Raw genomic sequence first — 15144 nt, 5'->3', positions numbered from 1 at the left:
AAAAAAAAAAAAATAAAAAAATATGTAAAAAATATATAATGTATAATTCCTGTATTCAAATAGACTTATACTGTGCCTTTTATTTATTCACTAATAGGTTAATTAGAAGAAGAAAGGAAAAAACAGTTTAAGTCAATCATAATGACAAATAATTGATTTGATGAATATGTCGAGGAGGGGAAAATACTCTTTAGGTCATTTCTAGTAAAAATTCATCTAATCCAAAAAGCAAATTTTTGAGACTTAATCTTCCAACAACTCATGCCCTTGATATATTTTTGTTAAGTCTTCAGACTCTTCAAGAAAAAACAAAAAAGGTGGTCTAAGGATTCACAGAATAAGGAATTGATAACTTTATGAAAAGTTAAAAAAAATTAAACACCTAATATCCAAAATTCAAATCCAAGAGTCAATCACTTTAGTGACGAAGAATTCAATCTAAATAATCCGAATGAAATGAAATGCAAGAAATTTTTTTCCCCGTAAAACTCTTCCTTCATGACATTGTTTTAATCATAATGATATGTATTTCACTATCGAAGTTTCCTAGTCACTTACATTGCCTTAAAATGTTTTATCTTCTAGTGTATAAATTTCTTCTCTCTCATGACCTATCACTCTCTTGGGAATAGTGTTTGTCTAACAAATTAAAGAATTAACCCACCACTTGGGGGAAAAAGAAGAGACAGGGGTAGATGGCACAACTGTTCTAATTTTGTGTTCATAAAGGAAAATTGCTAATTAAGTGGCCTTGTTGTCTGGGGAAATACTCAAGGTTCGTGATCTTGTGCTAAGGAGAGCAAAACTGCGGACACATACACACGGCGTGGGTTTAAGAGCAGAAAATTTAATAGGCAAAAGAAAGGGGAGAGAGAGAGTGAGAGCACTTCCTCCTGCGGAGGAAGGGGACGAACGAGTGAGAGCACTTCCTCCTGCGGATGCTCAAAGGGGTTTCTGTGTTTGGGAAGAGATGTGGTCCATTTTACAGAGGGGTTTGAGGAGGTCGTATTTGATTTACACTGGGCCCAGGAGATTGCTTTGCCCAGTGTCAGGTGTGCCATTTACATAGTCTGTGATCTTTTATTATGCAAATGGAGTTTATCTGGCAGGTACCCTGACACTCACACAGGGACAAAGAGAAGGGAGGAGATATCCTCCATGTTGAAGGTACCTGGCTTCTGGCATAGCTGCCGGCATTTACCTATGCAAGCTTCTAGCTTGCTTATCTATGCTTGCAGTTTGATTTCTCAGGCTGCTTTTTGTTAGAAATGTTTCAGGGGCTGCTTTTTATTAAAGGAAAATTCCACTGAGAACTCCTTTATTCTCACTAACTGCCTAAATAATTTCTTACTAACTCCTATATCACTATTACTGTACTGCTCTTAACCTGAGGAGTAGATCTCAGTCTAGGTTAAAGTAAGTAGGGTACGAGAAGTGAGTTTTGCATTTAAATTTTATTTTACTTATTTTGGACTTTTACCTTTTGTCTTCAATGACTGCCCCTTTTTCTCTATCTGTAATGAATGGAATGAAAAGAGTTGTAGTTTGGATGTACTGACCTAGTCAAGACTCAAGTTACATGAATAGGAGGAAGCCTGTGGCTAAGTAGTTCCTGACAATGGCTTTCTTAGCAGACATCTCTGAGTAGAAAGCAGTGAGTCCCAGGGACATCAAACTTTCAACTCTTAAGAGGAAAGCAAGGGAGCAAAGTTCTGAAGACTGAGAAGAACTGAAATTCAAGTGGTGAGGAGAATTCATTACAAGAGATTTAAATATAGAGAGATACATTTTGATATTGCATATGTTCCTATTCTATTATTCACAAGTCAAAGTAACATTTGCTGGATGTGTATGTGCATCATACATAAAGGTAAATAACTTTTGAAATGCTATAATAAAAACAATAGGAAAAACTTTGAATTAATCGAGTTATTCATTAATCTCCACTATCCATTAAACATTTAGTAGTTAATAGTATTTAGTAAATTTTTTTCTATTCAAGGTATATGTGGGTGTAAACAGTATACTCAGAACACTTTAAAAAGGAAAGTTTTCTTAAAGTATTTGAAATTTGATTATGTAGCCATCAACAATTCAAGAAAACAACACAATAAAATGAAATACAGTGATATGAATGTTACAGTCAATAACACTAGGGTGCTGCCTTAGGCTTCCCTAGCCTTTTCTTGCTTCGTGTTTCATTCTAATGTCTAATCCATTAAACACACACACACACACACACACACACACACACACATACCCCTACACACCTGTCCTTCTCCAAGGTTCTGTGCCTTAGACAATTTGGCCTTCACTCATCTCCCAAATATAAACCAATGCATGGTTTATATCAGTTAATTGTCGTAACTGTCATTACTCATTAAACAGTCAGTTATAGTGGGTTCACCAGACTGTTGGGGATTTGTGCCATAGGAGCTGTGCATGCATGTTTGTGAGCACTGGGAATGACTCTTTGATGTAATTAATTGGAGCTCGTAATAAATGACTTATGCATAATGATGCTTTCTATTATTTCTCCCATTCTGCCAGGTTGCTATCTAAAGATGGTATATCTGCATATAACCAGACCAAACTTTTCAAATATCTGAGAAAACATAAATCTCTCAGAGAGCCATAGATAACTATTTTGAAAAGGAATTTTGGAGTCCTCTGAGACTCCTTCAAAGTGTTTCATTTTGTTTTGTTTCAAGTTCATCAGTGTTTCATTAATATTTTCATGAGTTTTCTTCCCCCGCCTCAATGGGCTATCCATGCCTTCATGTGGTATTTTTACTTCTCTTTTATATGACTCCAATGGATCAAACCTTCTACCACTGATTTGCTTTGATGATGTTATATTGTTCTGCTTTCCTTTTGATAGTAATTCCTTTTGTAGATTCCAGTAGAGATGCTGATGTGCTCTTTTTGTACATTTAGGTTCAGGTGGAAATGCCATTTCCAACATAGAGATGATAGTAGAATTTGATCAGCATGACTTCCATTTCTTTGTTTTATAAAGTTGTATTGCTCTGTGAGCTCCTGTTTTACTTTTTTTAATGAATCTGTTCCATCATTTAACAGTTTTGTAGTTCTTGGCTTATGTTTGTATACAGATCTTCAAGTGGAACTAACAGGAAAGCAATAATGACAAATGCTTTGTAATTATAAATTTAAGGACTTACCAGGTGGTGTCAAAAACACATTACATTTTCTTGTACAAGAGCGACCAACTCCTTAATTTCTCTAAAGCATTTTTAAAAGATTTTGGAGATTTACATTTAGAGGTTAAAAAGAGGAACTGGTGTGATTATTAACATCAATTCTTACTGCTCTATGCTTCCTTTTAGCCTCTTGGTAGAAGAACTGTTAATCATTTCAAAAGATAACAGCAATCATCCAGCTGTAATGGACACTATAGGACAAAATAGCCATTATTATTAGGAATTTGAAGTTGTCTGGGGACCAGAGGTTAAACAAAGTTGAATTGGAAACACCATACATTTCCTACTGGCTCATGTTATAACTATAACTGTTCTTATCACACATTATTGTTGACACGTGTATTCCTCCCATTCTTCCTCTTTTCAAGTATAGTTAGAAAAACTTACTCTGTGGAATTTCTATGAGTGGGTTTTCATGTGATATTGTGGGTTAAATGTCTTCTAATATGACATTATTCTTGGTAAATATGTGGAAACTGTATTTATATGGTGTATTTTAGGACATTTTGGAAATAAAAGTAAGATTAGATAGTTAATCTAAAATGAAAAATTCAAAAGCTAAATTAGAGATCTTAAAGGGAAAGGAGAATAAATATTAAAAGAGAAGGAAGGAAAATGTAAAAAGGAATGGTATGGCACTATTTGGATTAATTCAAGGCAATTTTGAAATTAAAAAGTGAATGTGGGGTCAGGGACGGTGGCTCACGCCTGTAATCCCAACACTTTAGGAGGCCTCGGTGGGTGGATCACGAGGTCAGGAGATCGAGACCACCCTGGCTAACACAGTGAAACCCCGTCTCTACTCGGGAGGCTGAGGCAGGAGAATGGCGTGAACCTGGGAGACGGAACTTGTGGTGAGCTGAGATCGCGCCACTGTACTCCAGCCTTGGCGACAGAGCGAGACTCCATCTCAAAAAAAAAAAAAAAGAAAAAAAGGGAATGTGAAGTATAGTTGATATTTCAGAAGCCACACTATTCTTTATTTATTTTTAAATATATGTGTGTGCTTGCGTGTATCATTTACAGCATTGAGGCATTAATTCAACAAAGTCAGAAAACAAGGAAAATATTGAGATACTAAGGGAAAGTGAGCGGGGGCATTTTAAACAGCAAATAAAATGATGGGTACTCTTTGAATACCTTTAAATTAATTAAGGGCCAGCAAATTAAATGTAAAGCAACATGTAATTACCACATTGAAGCACATGTCCCCAACCACACTACTAGCATCTACTTTTAAAAGAAGCAGGTATACATTAAGCAAAAGTGTAAAATGGCAAATAAGGAAGCCAAATGAGATGCTAGAACATATTACCCTCAGCTAAGTAAGACTTACATTTAAATGGCCACCAAGTCTAATGGTAGCATTAACAAAGGAAACGCATACCTATCAAAGAATTCCTGGAGCTCTTTCTGCCTGGTTAACAAGGCATTTTGCAATTTGTAAATCTAAAAGTAAGCATTTGTTCATGAAAAGGGGTTTCAAGACTATGTGCTATGTAAAATGATAGACTTGAATTTTAGGAACCTACTAATTAAATAAGGAGTTGGGATGGCTACGTAAGTAGGATTATTAATTCCTTGAGGACTAAGAAAATAATTTCAAGATTGTTAGTTATTTTTGTCTTAGATTACTTTGACTCTTGCACATAAACGTAAACCTTTTCTCCTTTAAGTTCTGCTGAGCAGGTACATTTCAATCTCTTTGTAGATCCTCATGATATTTGTTTGTTTTGTTTCTTCTAGTAAACCTCTATGGACCTGTAGCAAAGAAATGCCTTATTTGGGTAGGAGAGGTGAAAGAGGGCTCCCGCAGTGCATTGAGGTAGAAAACGAATGAGAAAGGATGAGTTGTGCACAAGCTAGGGAAGAGAGGTGCAGCAACAGCGCACATTATGTAATTCAGGCTGTCGTGTAACTTCCCTACTTAGGTTAATACGATTATTTCATTAGAGAGGATAATAGCAGCAGCATGATTAATTTTGCAACATGTTTCATGAATGCCTTTACTCATCCCCATTTGTTATTACTGCTATTTATTTCACATGAGTATTTATGATAAACATGGGGACAATCACAATTTTCAAATCATGCAGAGGAACAAGCCTGAAATTTTATTTACACACACACACACACACACAGATATATATGTATATCTATTTTTTCAATCATTGTGTGGCTGTTGAAGAATCAAAGTATTTTTATAAATGAAACATTATATTGAGTATAAAGACAAACTGTTCTCAAAGAAGTTTAAACACATACACACACTTCCACTTAAATATATATCTAGGTTTTAAATAAAAAGTAAGTGGACTTATTTTCTTTATTACTGACCACGTAAAACAAAAGACTCAAAGCTCCATGCCTAAATGTCCTTTGGTTTATGGGTTTCTAATGCCTGGCATATAATAGCCATTAATAAATAGTTGAAATACCATTGGATAAATAATAAATGGATGAATGTATGGATGATTGAATAAATGTATCTGTTCTTATCTGTTGCCATTAGACTGGTATACATGTGTTAACTGCCAAATAAATTTTGATTTTCAATAATTAATTTAGGTAAATATTTGAGGAAGTGGAATTTTGAGACACCTGTGATATGGAATGAACCAAATCATCAATTAGATAATGAGAATGAATAAAGATGTGAATAAAGATGTAAATAAAGGTGAAATTTAAATTCTGAAAGGTTTAATCATGTGCATGTCCTCGGTAGTGCATTTTGTGGTCTAGCAACCTACATGTGGGTATATTTCCGTGTTGTGAGAAGAAGAACAGAGAAACAGAAACAAATAGAATTCTCTAGGATGCTTGGATCTCTATTATCTAGTTCTCTATTAAAACTCCTTAACAAAGAATTGAAAAGCTAAGGAGTGAGGAGAGAGAAATAACACCCCAGGATTGCTAAGACTGCTTTCTGTTTATTAAATTATGTTTGATTTCTCTAAATCATTTGGTGTTTGTACATTATAAAATTATGACTTTTATACAATTATGTGACAGTAACCTATTTTCTTCTAGAATAAATTATTTGAAAACCAACTAAATGAAATATATTTTAACTTTGTATATTTATTTTATAGTGTTTAACTTTATGTGGAATAAGTTTATGGTGACAACTGGTATTCCCTCAGTGCATCTAAGGCTACATATTTGTTCCACATTCTTTATGCAATTTATTTTCATCTGTGTGGCAAATTGTCATTGGCTGGGATTAACTGATTAAGGCCTCTATAGTATTTCTACTACTGTGACCACCTGGTATTGAGATGTTAGCTTTCAGATAAGTTATCGTAGCTATAATTATGTAAATGGAACATCCCAGACCTATATGTTTATTTGGATTTTACTTACTTTGCCTTCTATCCCAGAAAACTAAGATTAGCTTAGTAATTGATTAGAAGAAGTTATATCATGAGTGAGCTTCTAAAATATTATTTTCTTGTACCATGTGTACATGAACTCTTGAGATTTTTCCAAAAGAATAGTCCAAACCACTGTTTAGTATTAAAGGAAATTTTCAATGCTACATAGCGTAGAGGACAGAGAAGCACAAAACAATTCACTGAGACAAGTGAATTTGTGCCTTAACTTTTTTATGTATAAAATGGCAAATGTTTGTATTACATCATTTTATTGCAGATATATTATTTTTCATGCGGTTATTGTGTAGCAGAATTATATAGCTAGGACTGAATTTCAGAAGTTACATTCCATCAATGCCTTTTAAATTTAAGATTAAATTTGTCACAGAAATTAAAAGAGTATTGTATGTTGAGTCCAAAAACCTGGGTTTCATTAGAACTTTCTAAGCCTTACTTTCCTCCACAAGATTAGTAATTACTTCATAGTCTTGAAGATTAAATAAATTCTTTGGAATATTTATAGTGAACCCTATAGATGTAAATTATAGCCTTCTGTTAGTTAAAATTTGTTTAACTTACACATTTACTTAAACATAAATGCTTACTTTATATTTATGATATACAAGTTTGGAGCTACTAGGCAGATAACTAAATTCTTAACTCTTTGTGTATAAATGAAATAATTATGAAATATGTTATTTTCAAAAGTTCCAATTGGCAACCTCATTTAACTATTAGGCAAGTAATTAACAGGAAATTGCTTTGCTCACTGCTTGATGGTGTAGTTGATGGAAATAGTATCTTTTTCAATTATTTTTGACCTTGAAAATTACTCACATCCTTTTATTCGTAAGTAATTTATTTAACATGTTTAAATGTGTGTTTTATTTGTAAGAATAGGAGTTAATCATGTTAAGCTTTCAAATTTCTCCAACATAGGATTACAAGTAAAAAACAAAAGAAAAGTCTTACCTTCAGCGTTTTTTGCACATATTCATATTATAAGAATGCATTCCAGAAATAAATTGTTCATGTCCATTTTATAGTTAAGATTTTAAATTTTCATCTACTCAAATGAAAACAATTAATATAAAATGGGAAACTAGTGTAATTTTTGTATTCTTCATAAATAATAGGCATTTGGTATAGCAGCTCAGTAGTAAATTATTAAAAGAACAAAATTGTGAAATAATATCATATAATGGGTCAAAATTATTTATACAGTTACCAGTATAAAGATCAAGAATGTGAGTTCTTATTAATATACCATTAGCCTGGTCACACAATGGAAGAGAAGGAAAGGGCAATTTTGAATGACATTTATATCAACTTTGGAACTGTCAACCTCTATTATGTCCTTGGGGCCTTGCACTTTTTGGCTTTCAGACATCTGTGCTGCCTTGAATGGAGGTGCATACTAAGAGTTTCAGTGGGTCTCTTGCTCTAATAAATGCTTTGAATAGTTATCTTTCAGCATGGGCATATAATAGTTATTAGTGCTTAAAGCTAAGACATACGAAATTTCATCCCATCAGCACCCACATCCACATCATCTTCATCAATACCACCATTCCCCCCTCACTATACACTCACACTGTGTTTCCTCTCTGCTCATAAAAATCTTCCCTGTTCCAACTCTGGGAATACAGTCCTTCTCTTTTCTTTGCTTTGTTTTGCTTTTTTTGTTTTGTTTCTTTTTCTTTTCTTCACATTCAAGTAAAACAGCCATCTTTGATCCAAGCATCTCCCGAAACTTTTGCAAGAGTTATGATGATGTCAAAAAGAAGTTCTAAAGGCGTCATGACAGAAGTCAGTTTCACACAGAAGGTAGTAAACAGATACTACGTTGAGAGGGGAAAACAGTGCCTGGAATATTTACAGCTGGGTAGTAAATAGTAAAGTCCCTGACAGTCAGGATATTTAGGCTTAACTGACCAAGAGTAGATCTGGATTCTAATCTTTATTGTCCCATGGAATCTCAGTAACATTCAATTTATTATGCATATGAATGTTTCCATTATTAGCATATGATATGTCCCAATTATATTTTAAACACTGAGGTAATATTACATATTTTTAATGTTATCTTCTTATACAGAAGAAGCTTTTAAAGGCTTTGGAAGTCTAATAAAACTTTTCAATAGTCTCCCTTTATATTATTAATAGATGAGGCAGTGGCTCTTACGCTTAAGTGTACATCAGAATCACCTGGGAATGAATACTTGTTAAACACAGGTTGCTAGACCCATCCTCTGAGATTCTATGATGGAGAATTTGCCTTTCTAACAAGTTCCCAGGTGTGCTTATGGTGCTAGTCTGTGAACCACATTTTGAGAAGTATTCATTCATACTAGATTAAAATGTGAGGATACAATACTTCCATATTGCTGCCAATTATGACATCATATATAGAGATTATGGTTGAACAGGTCATGTTTCAGATTGAACAATTTAGGGATAATATTGCCCCTATAGCTTTTTTTTTTTTTTTTTTTTTTTTTTCTGACACAGTCTCACTCTGTTGCCTAGGCTGGAGTGCAGTGGCGCGATCTCACTCACTGCAGCCTCAGCCTCCCCGGTTCAAGTGATTTTCCTGCCTCAGCCTCCTGAGTAGCTGGGACTACAGATGTGTGCTACCATGCTCAGCTAACTTTTTTTATTTTTAGTAGAGACAAGGTTTCACCATGTTGGCCAGGATAGTCTTGATCTCCTGACCTTGTGATCTGCCCGCCTCAGCCTCTCAAAGTGCTGGGATTACAGGTGTGAGCCACTGCACCCGGCCATTGCCCCTGTAGTTTTTAAAATGCTAAAGTAAACTTCTCCAAATTATATGTTGCATCAATCATGGAATTATTTCATTTCCTGTCAAGATCCTATGAATCAATATAGATTTGGTATAATCATCTTTAATTTCTTACGTATCTGACATCATAGAAGATTGCTAATTTGAATTATCTCATGAATTTTCAAAATTTCTTTTACTGAAACAAACAATATAAACTGAAATAAGATGTATTACAAGAGTAATTTTTTTCCTAGTCTGTTCATGGGATTCTTAAGTGCACATAACCACAGAATCAAATAATAATCTAATAATATTAAGCCACTTAAAAATATAGACTTGATGCCAGGTGCCATGGCTCACACCTGTAATCCCAGCACTTTGGGAGGCCAAGGCAGGCAGATCACTTGAGGTCAGGAGTTCAAGACTAGCCTGGCCAACATGGTGAAACCCCATCTCTACTAAAAATACAAAAATTAGCCAGACATGGTGGTGTGCACCTGTAGTCCCAGCTACTCAGGAGGCTGAGGCAGGAGAATCACTTGAACTGGGAGGCGGAGATCACAATGAACCAAGATTGCACCACTGCACTCCAGCCTGGGCAACAGAGCAAGACTCCATCTCAAAAAAAAAAAAAAAAATTAAGTTAAAAAAATGTGTGTGTATATGTGTGTGTGTGTGTGTGTGTGTGTATATATATATATATAAACTTGAAATTGATGTCATATTTTACCATTTAACCATTTTGTAAAGTGATTTATTTCAGTGGTTCTTTTGGTAAAACTGTGCATTAAACTTTTGTATACAGTAATTAACATACACTTTAATATCACATGACTACCCCATTTGATTAAAAATTTTTCTACTTTCAACAGATCATCCTGTTATTGGTAAATATTTTATGTTCTTAACTCATGAAATAGCTAAGTGGAAACTAAATTTTTATTCTACAATAATATTAATGTAAAATTTTATATATTGTAAACATTGATATATAAACAAGTGGCACGATATTCCAATGTTAGAGCACAGGAAAGGAACAAAATAACCTTTTCAATTTCTAATTTAAAAAGTTATATAATGTTAATATTATCTCATTCTTATATTTGTATATGATGTGATATAAATTTTAATGATACTGTATCCATAAGTCTCATGTATGAAATTACCTAAGAGAACGATTTAAAATTGAGTATAAACTGTGTTTTGACCCGTCAAACCATAGAACAGCTGGAAATCATCAACCATGCTGAACTGATCACATGATCTTCATGACACATATAGTATACTAAAAGAAAAACCTGGAAAACAAATCTGGATTTTGAAAACATGGTGTTTGTTTAGTGTTTAGAACAGTATGACATATAAATAAGTTGTACATATTAGGGTTATGTTAATTATGTTTCTTTTCATTTTTAGATCAACTTCAAAGGTGTTTCTGCAAAACCTAGGGAGAAAGGATTATTTTCTAAGAAAGTTAGAACTTTTCTTGTGTGTGTGTTGAATTTGGAGAGCAGTTCTGATCGGAGGCACACAAGTATCTGTGGTCCTCCATCATGGGTGTTCCAGGTGCTCTGCTTAGGCACCAACGTACAAACATGCATCAGATCCAACCCCTTTTCTTTGGAGATTAAAAAAAAAAAAGCCTACCTACATCATATTTCAAATTTAATGTATAATGTCTCTCAATACAAATGAATATAGTACCAAGAGTAGCTTTTTAAGAATATTTCTTACAGGTTACAAAAATTATCTGCTTTCTGTGGATAGTTGAGTACACATGTATTTTCTCTTATACGAAAGGTATTTGGAATGTGTAGTTGAAGGAGACATTATGTTGGCAGCTAACCAAATGCTGTAATGTTCAGAATGAATGTTAAGATCACTGATTGGTAGAGTAATTTGATGGGAAATGACAGGCTGCATACCTGTTTTTTTCTAGGCATTTTTGATCAGCCTTTCCTTATCACAGCTCATGTTCTAATGATCATTGCAGGATGAAGTGGCACAGCCACTGAACCTATCAGCTAAACCCAAGACCTCTGATGGCAAATCACCCACATCACCCACCTCTCCCCATATGCCAGCTCTGAGAATAAACAGTGGGGCAGGCCCCCTCAAAGCCTCTGTCCCAGCAGCGTTAGCTAGCCCTTCAGCCAGAGTTAGCACAATAGGTAAGTTCTGTTTCTTTTGTTCTTGCTGATTTTCTGTTTATGGCTATTGAATGGAATCAACTTTAAATGGCACATCACACACACTCTATACACGGCTTGAGTTCATCTAGGTCCGTTTTAAACATGCAAATGAAATTTCACACTAAAGTCTTAAGTTATAATGCCCTCCTGAAAATCTAATCGTGTAGGTTATACCTATATTTCTAACTATGTCCGTACAATATAAAAAGAAGACTAAATGACTAATTGCAGTGAGCAGTGATGGTTCCAGAATGTTATTGTTAGGTTACCTTTTACGTCATTGAAATTTCCATTTTTTGTGTGAATTGCACAAAGTATACATTATGATGAAATGCATTTTGCCTCTATCGTCAGTCAACCATAAGGATGTGAAGTTTGTTCACTTTCATTCTGCTTGAGGATTATTTGCAAGCACCAAAGTATTATAAAGAGTGGGTAGCTTCGATTCTGTATAATTATAAATTCAGTAGAGTAAACAAAATAGTAGAAAACACTTTTATAAGCTGACTTTGAAAAATTCAATGATTTTAATTTCAGAATACATAAATCACACAGTATATACTGATTTCAACACAGATTTATTGACATTTTTATTATTTTTATTCAATTTTTAAGGAGGCCAGCTCTCAAGGAGCTCATGGTTTAGTTAAAGGAAAGTCATTCATTCTATGGTATAAGTCAGCTGTAATAAGTGCTATTGCAGAGCACATATAAAATTCTACAAAGAGAGGAGATTGTTGGATTCTGTCTGGGAAGGACTACAGAAGAGTATGAATTAGATATATCCTAATTCAAACTGAGCCTTGAAGAAGAGATAGATCCCTAGGCATTCTAGACAGTAAGAAAAAAATCACAAAGTGAAATAGCATATTTTTGAGAAATGCACTGATTTGTCTAGACTGTAGAAAAAATGTGTGGTGGAAAGTGATCACAGCCAAAGCTGAAAGGATGAGATGGCAGAATGATGTTGGAATTCAGGAAACCATTGTTTAGGTGTAGGGCAAGAATAAGTTACATGAGATAGAAATAAGCAGTGATAAAGGAGAGAATTGATTAAAAAGATATTAATTAAGGAAGAGTTGACATAATTCAGTCACAATAGAATATATCTGGTAAAGGTCAAGTTGTAGACAGAGGAAACTAGAATTTTGAATTTATGAAATAACAAGGATTATTATGCCTCTATTAACAATTAAAGGGGAGCCCAGAATTGGAGCAGGTTTGGGAGAAGACATAAACATGTAATATATGTTGAATTATAAGCACAAGGAACTATTTAGGTAGACATGTTCAGGAAGAAGCTGGAAATATAAGCCTCATAGGTAAAAGGGGTACTAGAATTTTAGATACGGAAATTATTCCTTCATGAGGTGATTGAACACAGGAGAGCAAATAAGTCCACCAAAAAAGGCTGTGTTTGGTAAGAAAAGAAGTGGAGTGAAGAATCATAGGTATTGCATTAGATACTAATAGATAGATAACTAATATTAATATTATAATATAGCTAACTAATATTTATTGCTATGTAACAAATTAACCTAAAACTTAGCAGCTGGTATTGCATTAGATACTAATAGATAGATAACTGATATTAATATTATAATGTAGAAAACTAACATATTATTTATTGCTGTGTAACAAATTCTGTGTAACAAATTAACCTAAAACTTAGCAGCAGAAAACAACCAATATTTATTGTCTAATGTATTATTATTTATTGTTTAACATTTATTATTATCTGTTTTCTGGAGGTCTCGGTTCCTTGCCACATTAGGCCTGTCCCTAGGGCTACTTGTAGTATGACAGTGGACCTTCCTGAGTGAGTGATCCAAGAGAAGAACAAAGAGAAAGGCACAGTGTCTTTTATAACCTGTTCTCCAAGTTCATCCAGAGGCAATTCTGCTTTATTCTGTTTCTTATAAGAGAATCATTAAATCCAGCCCAACTCAAGGCAAGGAGAGTTAGGCTCCAACTGAAGTAGAGAGTATTAAAGTATCTTTGGATATATTTTAGAACAACTATACTTTTTTTAGATGCAAAACTGATGAAGAGTAAGTTGAGTGTCTGAGAATAAGAATAAAGAGCAAGTGGGTATTTTAGAATAAGAGTGAAGATAGGGTAATGTCATGCTAGCCTAGGAAAACTAAGTTTCAAAAAAGAGGGATTATTTAATGGTGCAACTTCTGCAGGACAATTAAAGAACGTGAAGAATAAGAGCCTTAGGATTTGGTTGGAGTTCATGGACAGGTAGACTGACAGAGAAACTTTAATAGAATGGTTTGAATAGATTTCCAGTTGTACAGAGCAGAAGACTATGAGGAAAGAAAGTTAATTTGGAGGCATAAACTCATCTCTTTCTAAGTTTGGTGTTGGAAAGTGATAATACTTTGAGAAGGCTAAGTAGAGAGAGGTTTTAAAATAGGAATATGTATATTACGCTTCAAGGGGGGAGAGGAAGAAGAGTTAAAGCCATGTATAGATATGAAAAAGTGCAAAAGACATGTATAGATACGAAAAGTGATGGGAAGGGATTAACCCTGGTAAAGGAGAAAAACTTTTCTTCTTCCTGAGACTGAAGGAAAGGAAGAGATAAATGGTAAAATTTCAGAGAAATTTTGGAATGATCAGAATGAAGCCTGAAGGAGTGTGTATCAAATGTTTTAATCTCCACAAAGTAGAATTCCAGATTATTTGTTAAGAGGAATTCAATCTGGGCAGTGGGGCCACAGTGAAAAGAGGAACAGTGAAAACTGAAGTTTGGAGAAGTTTGAAAAAGGTTTCAGACACATGTGTGCTTTTTCATCTTATGGTCTAACTCCAGTTACTCGGCTCAGCATCCTAAATGAGCTCCAAGATTAGATTTACTTTTATGTACTATGTAAAAGAAAAAATATTTTATTTGGCAAGAATCATTCACTATCCTAATATACATGTAAGCTTATAAATGTCATAGTGTTAGTACATGAGCAACTTTTGCGATGTTATTAGAACTGGAATATGTGACTAGTAGAATAACTAATATGTTTTTATTTGTAGCATGTATGAATATTTTTTCTTTAGCATTCCCAAGGATTAAGTATGGCAAAGTATTTTAGAAAGGCAAGAACATACTAAGTGTCATTTATCATGACTTTCCCCACTACTAAAACATCTCTTTTTTTTTTCTGAAAAGTCCCTTCACCACATACACATCCCTCATAATTTCCAAGGATTTAAGTCCACTACAATTTACTTTTCTCTTTTCAACAAATGCAGATGTTGAAAGCTGAAACTTTAATGAGTAATAATGTAGTTGGATAAAAGCTGTGAGGATTAATGGTGTTGTAAAGGTCACTCCTGAAAGAAGAATTAGTGTGTGATGCCATTATTAAACCACAGAAAACTGTGGACTGAAAGATGACTTAAGTTATCGTTAATGACATGTGGCTCTTTGCTATATATCTATTAGCTACAAATATAGAAAGTGACTTTTTGAGGTTGGTGACCAATATTACAGTGTATTCTATAAGAATGCTTTTGATATGGTACGCAAATGATAGGCAGCTCCAAAGAAAGGAGATCCTTAAAAGGCA

The 15144-nt window shown here is 34.1% G+C and overlaps 1 protein-coding gene across 1 annotated transcript in view; it reads left to right on the top strand.

The window, feature by feature from the left end:
- The window catches only part of SOX5 (SRY-box transcription factor 5), a 437995-nt gene that overhangs the window by 380217 nt on the left and 42634 nt on the right, over positions 1–15144 (top strand). Inside the window, 1 exon segment of the mRNA XM_017890553.1 lies at positions 11374–11551. Coding sequence (XP_017746042.1) covers positions 11374–11551 — 178 coding nt within the window.

Source organism: Rhinopithecus bieti, unplaced genomic scaffold (genome assembly GCF_001698545.2).
Source record: "Rhinopithecus bieti isolate Rb0 unplaced genomic scaffold, ASM169854v2 scaffold_17971, whole genome shotgun sequence".
NCBI classification, from domain to species: Eukaryota; Metazoa; Chordata; class Mammalia; order Primates; family Cercopithecidae; genus Rhinopithecus; species Rhinopithecus bieti.
Note: the sequence above shows the minus strand (reverse complement) of the source record. Positions and strands in the feature narration are given on the sequence as shown.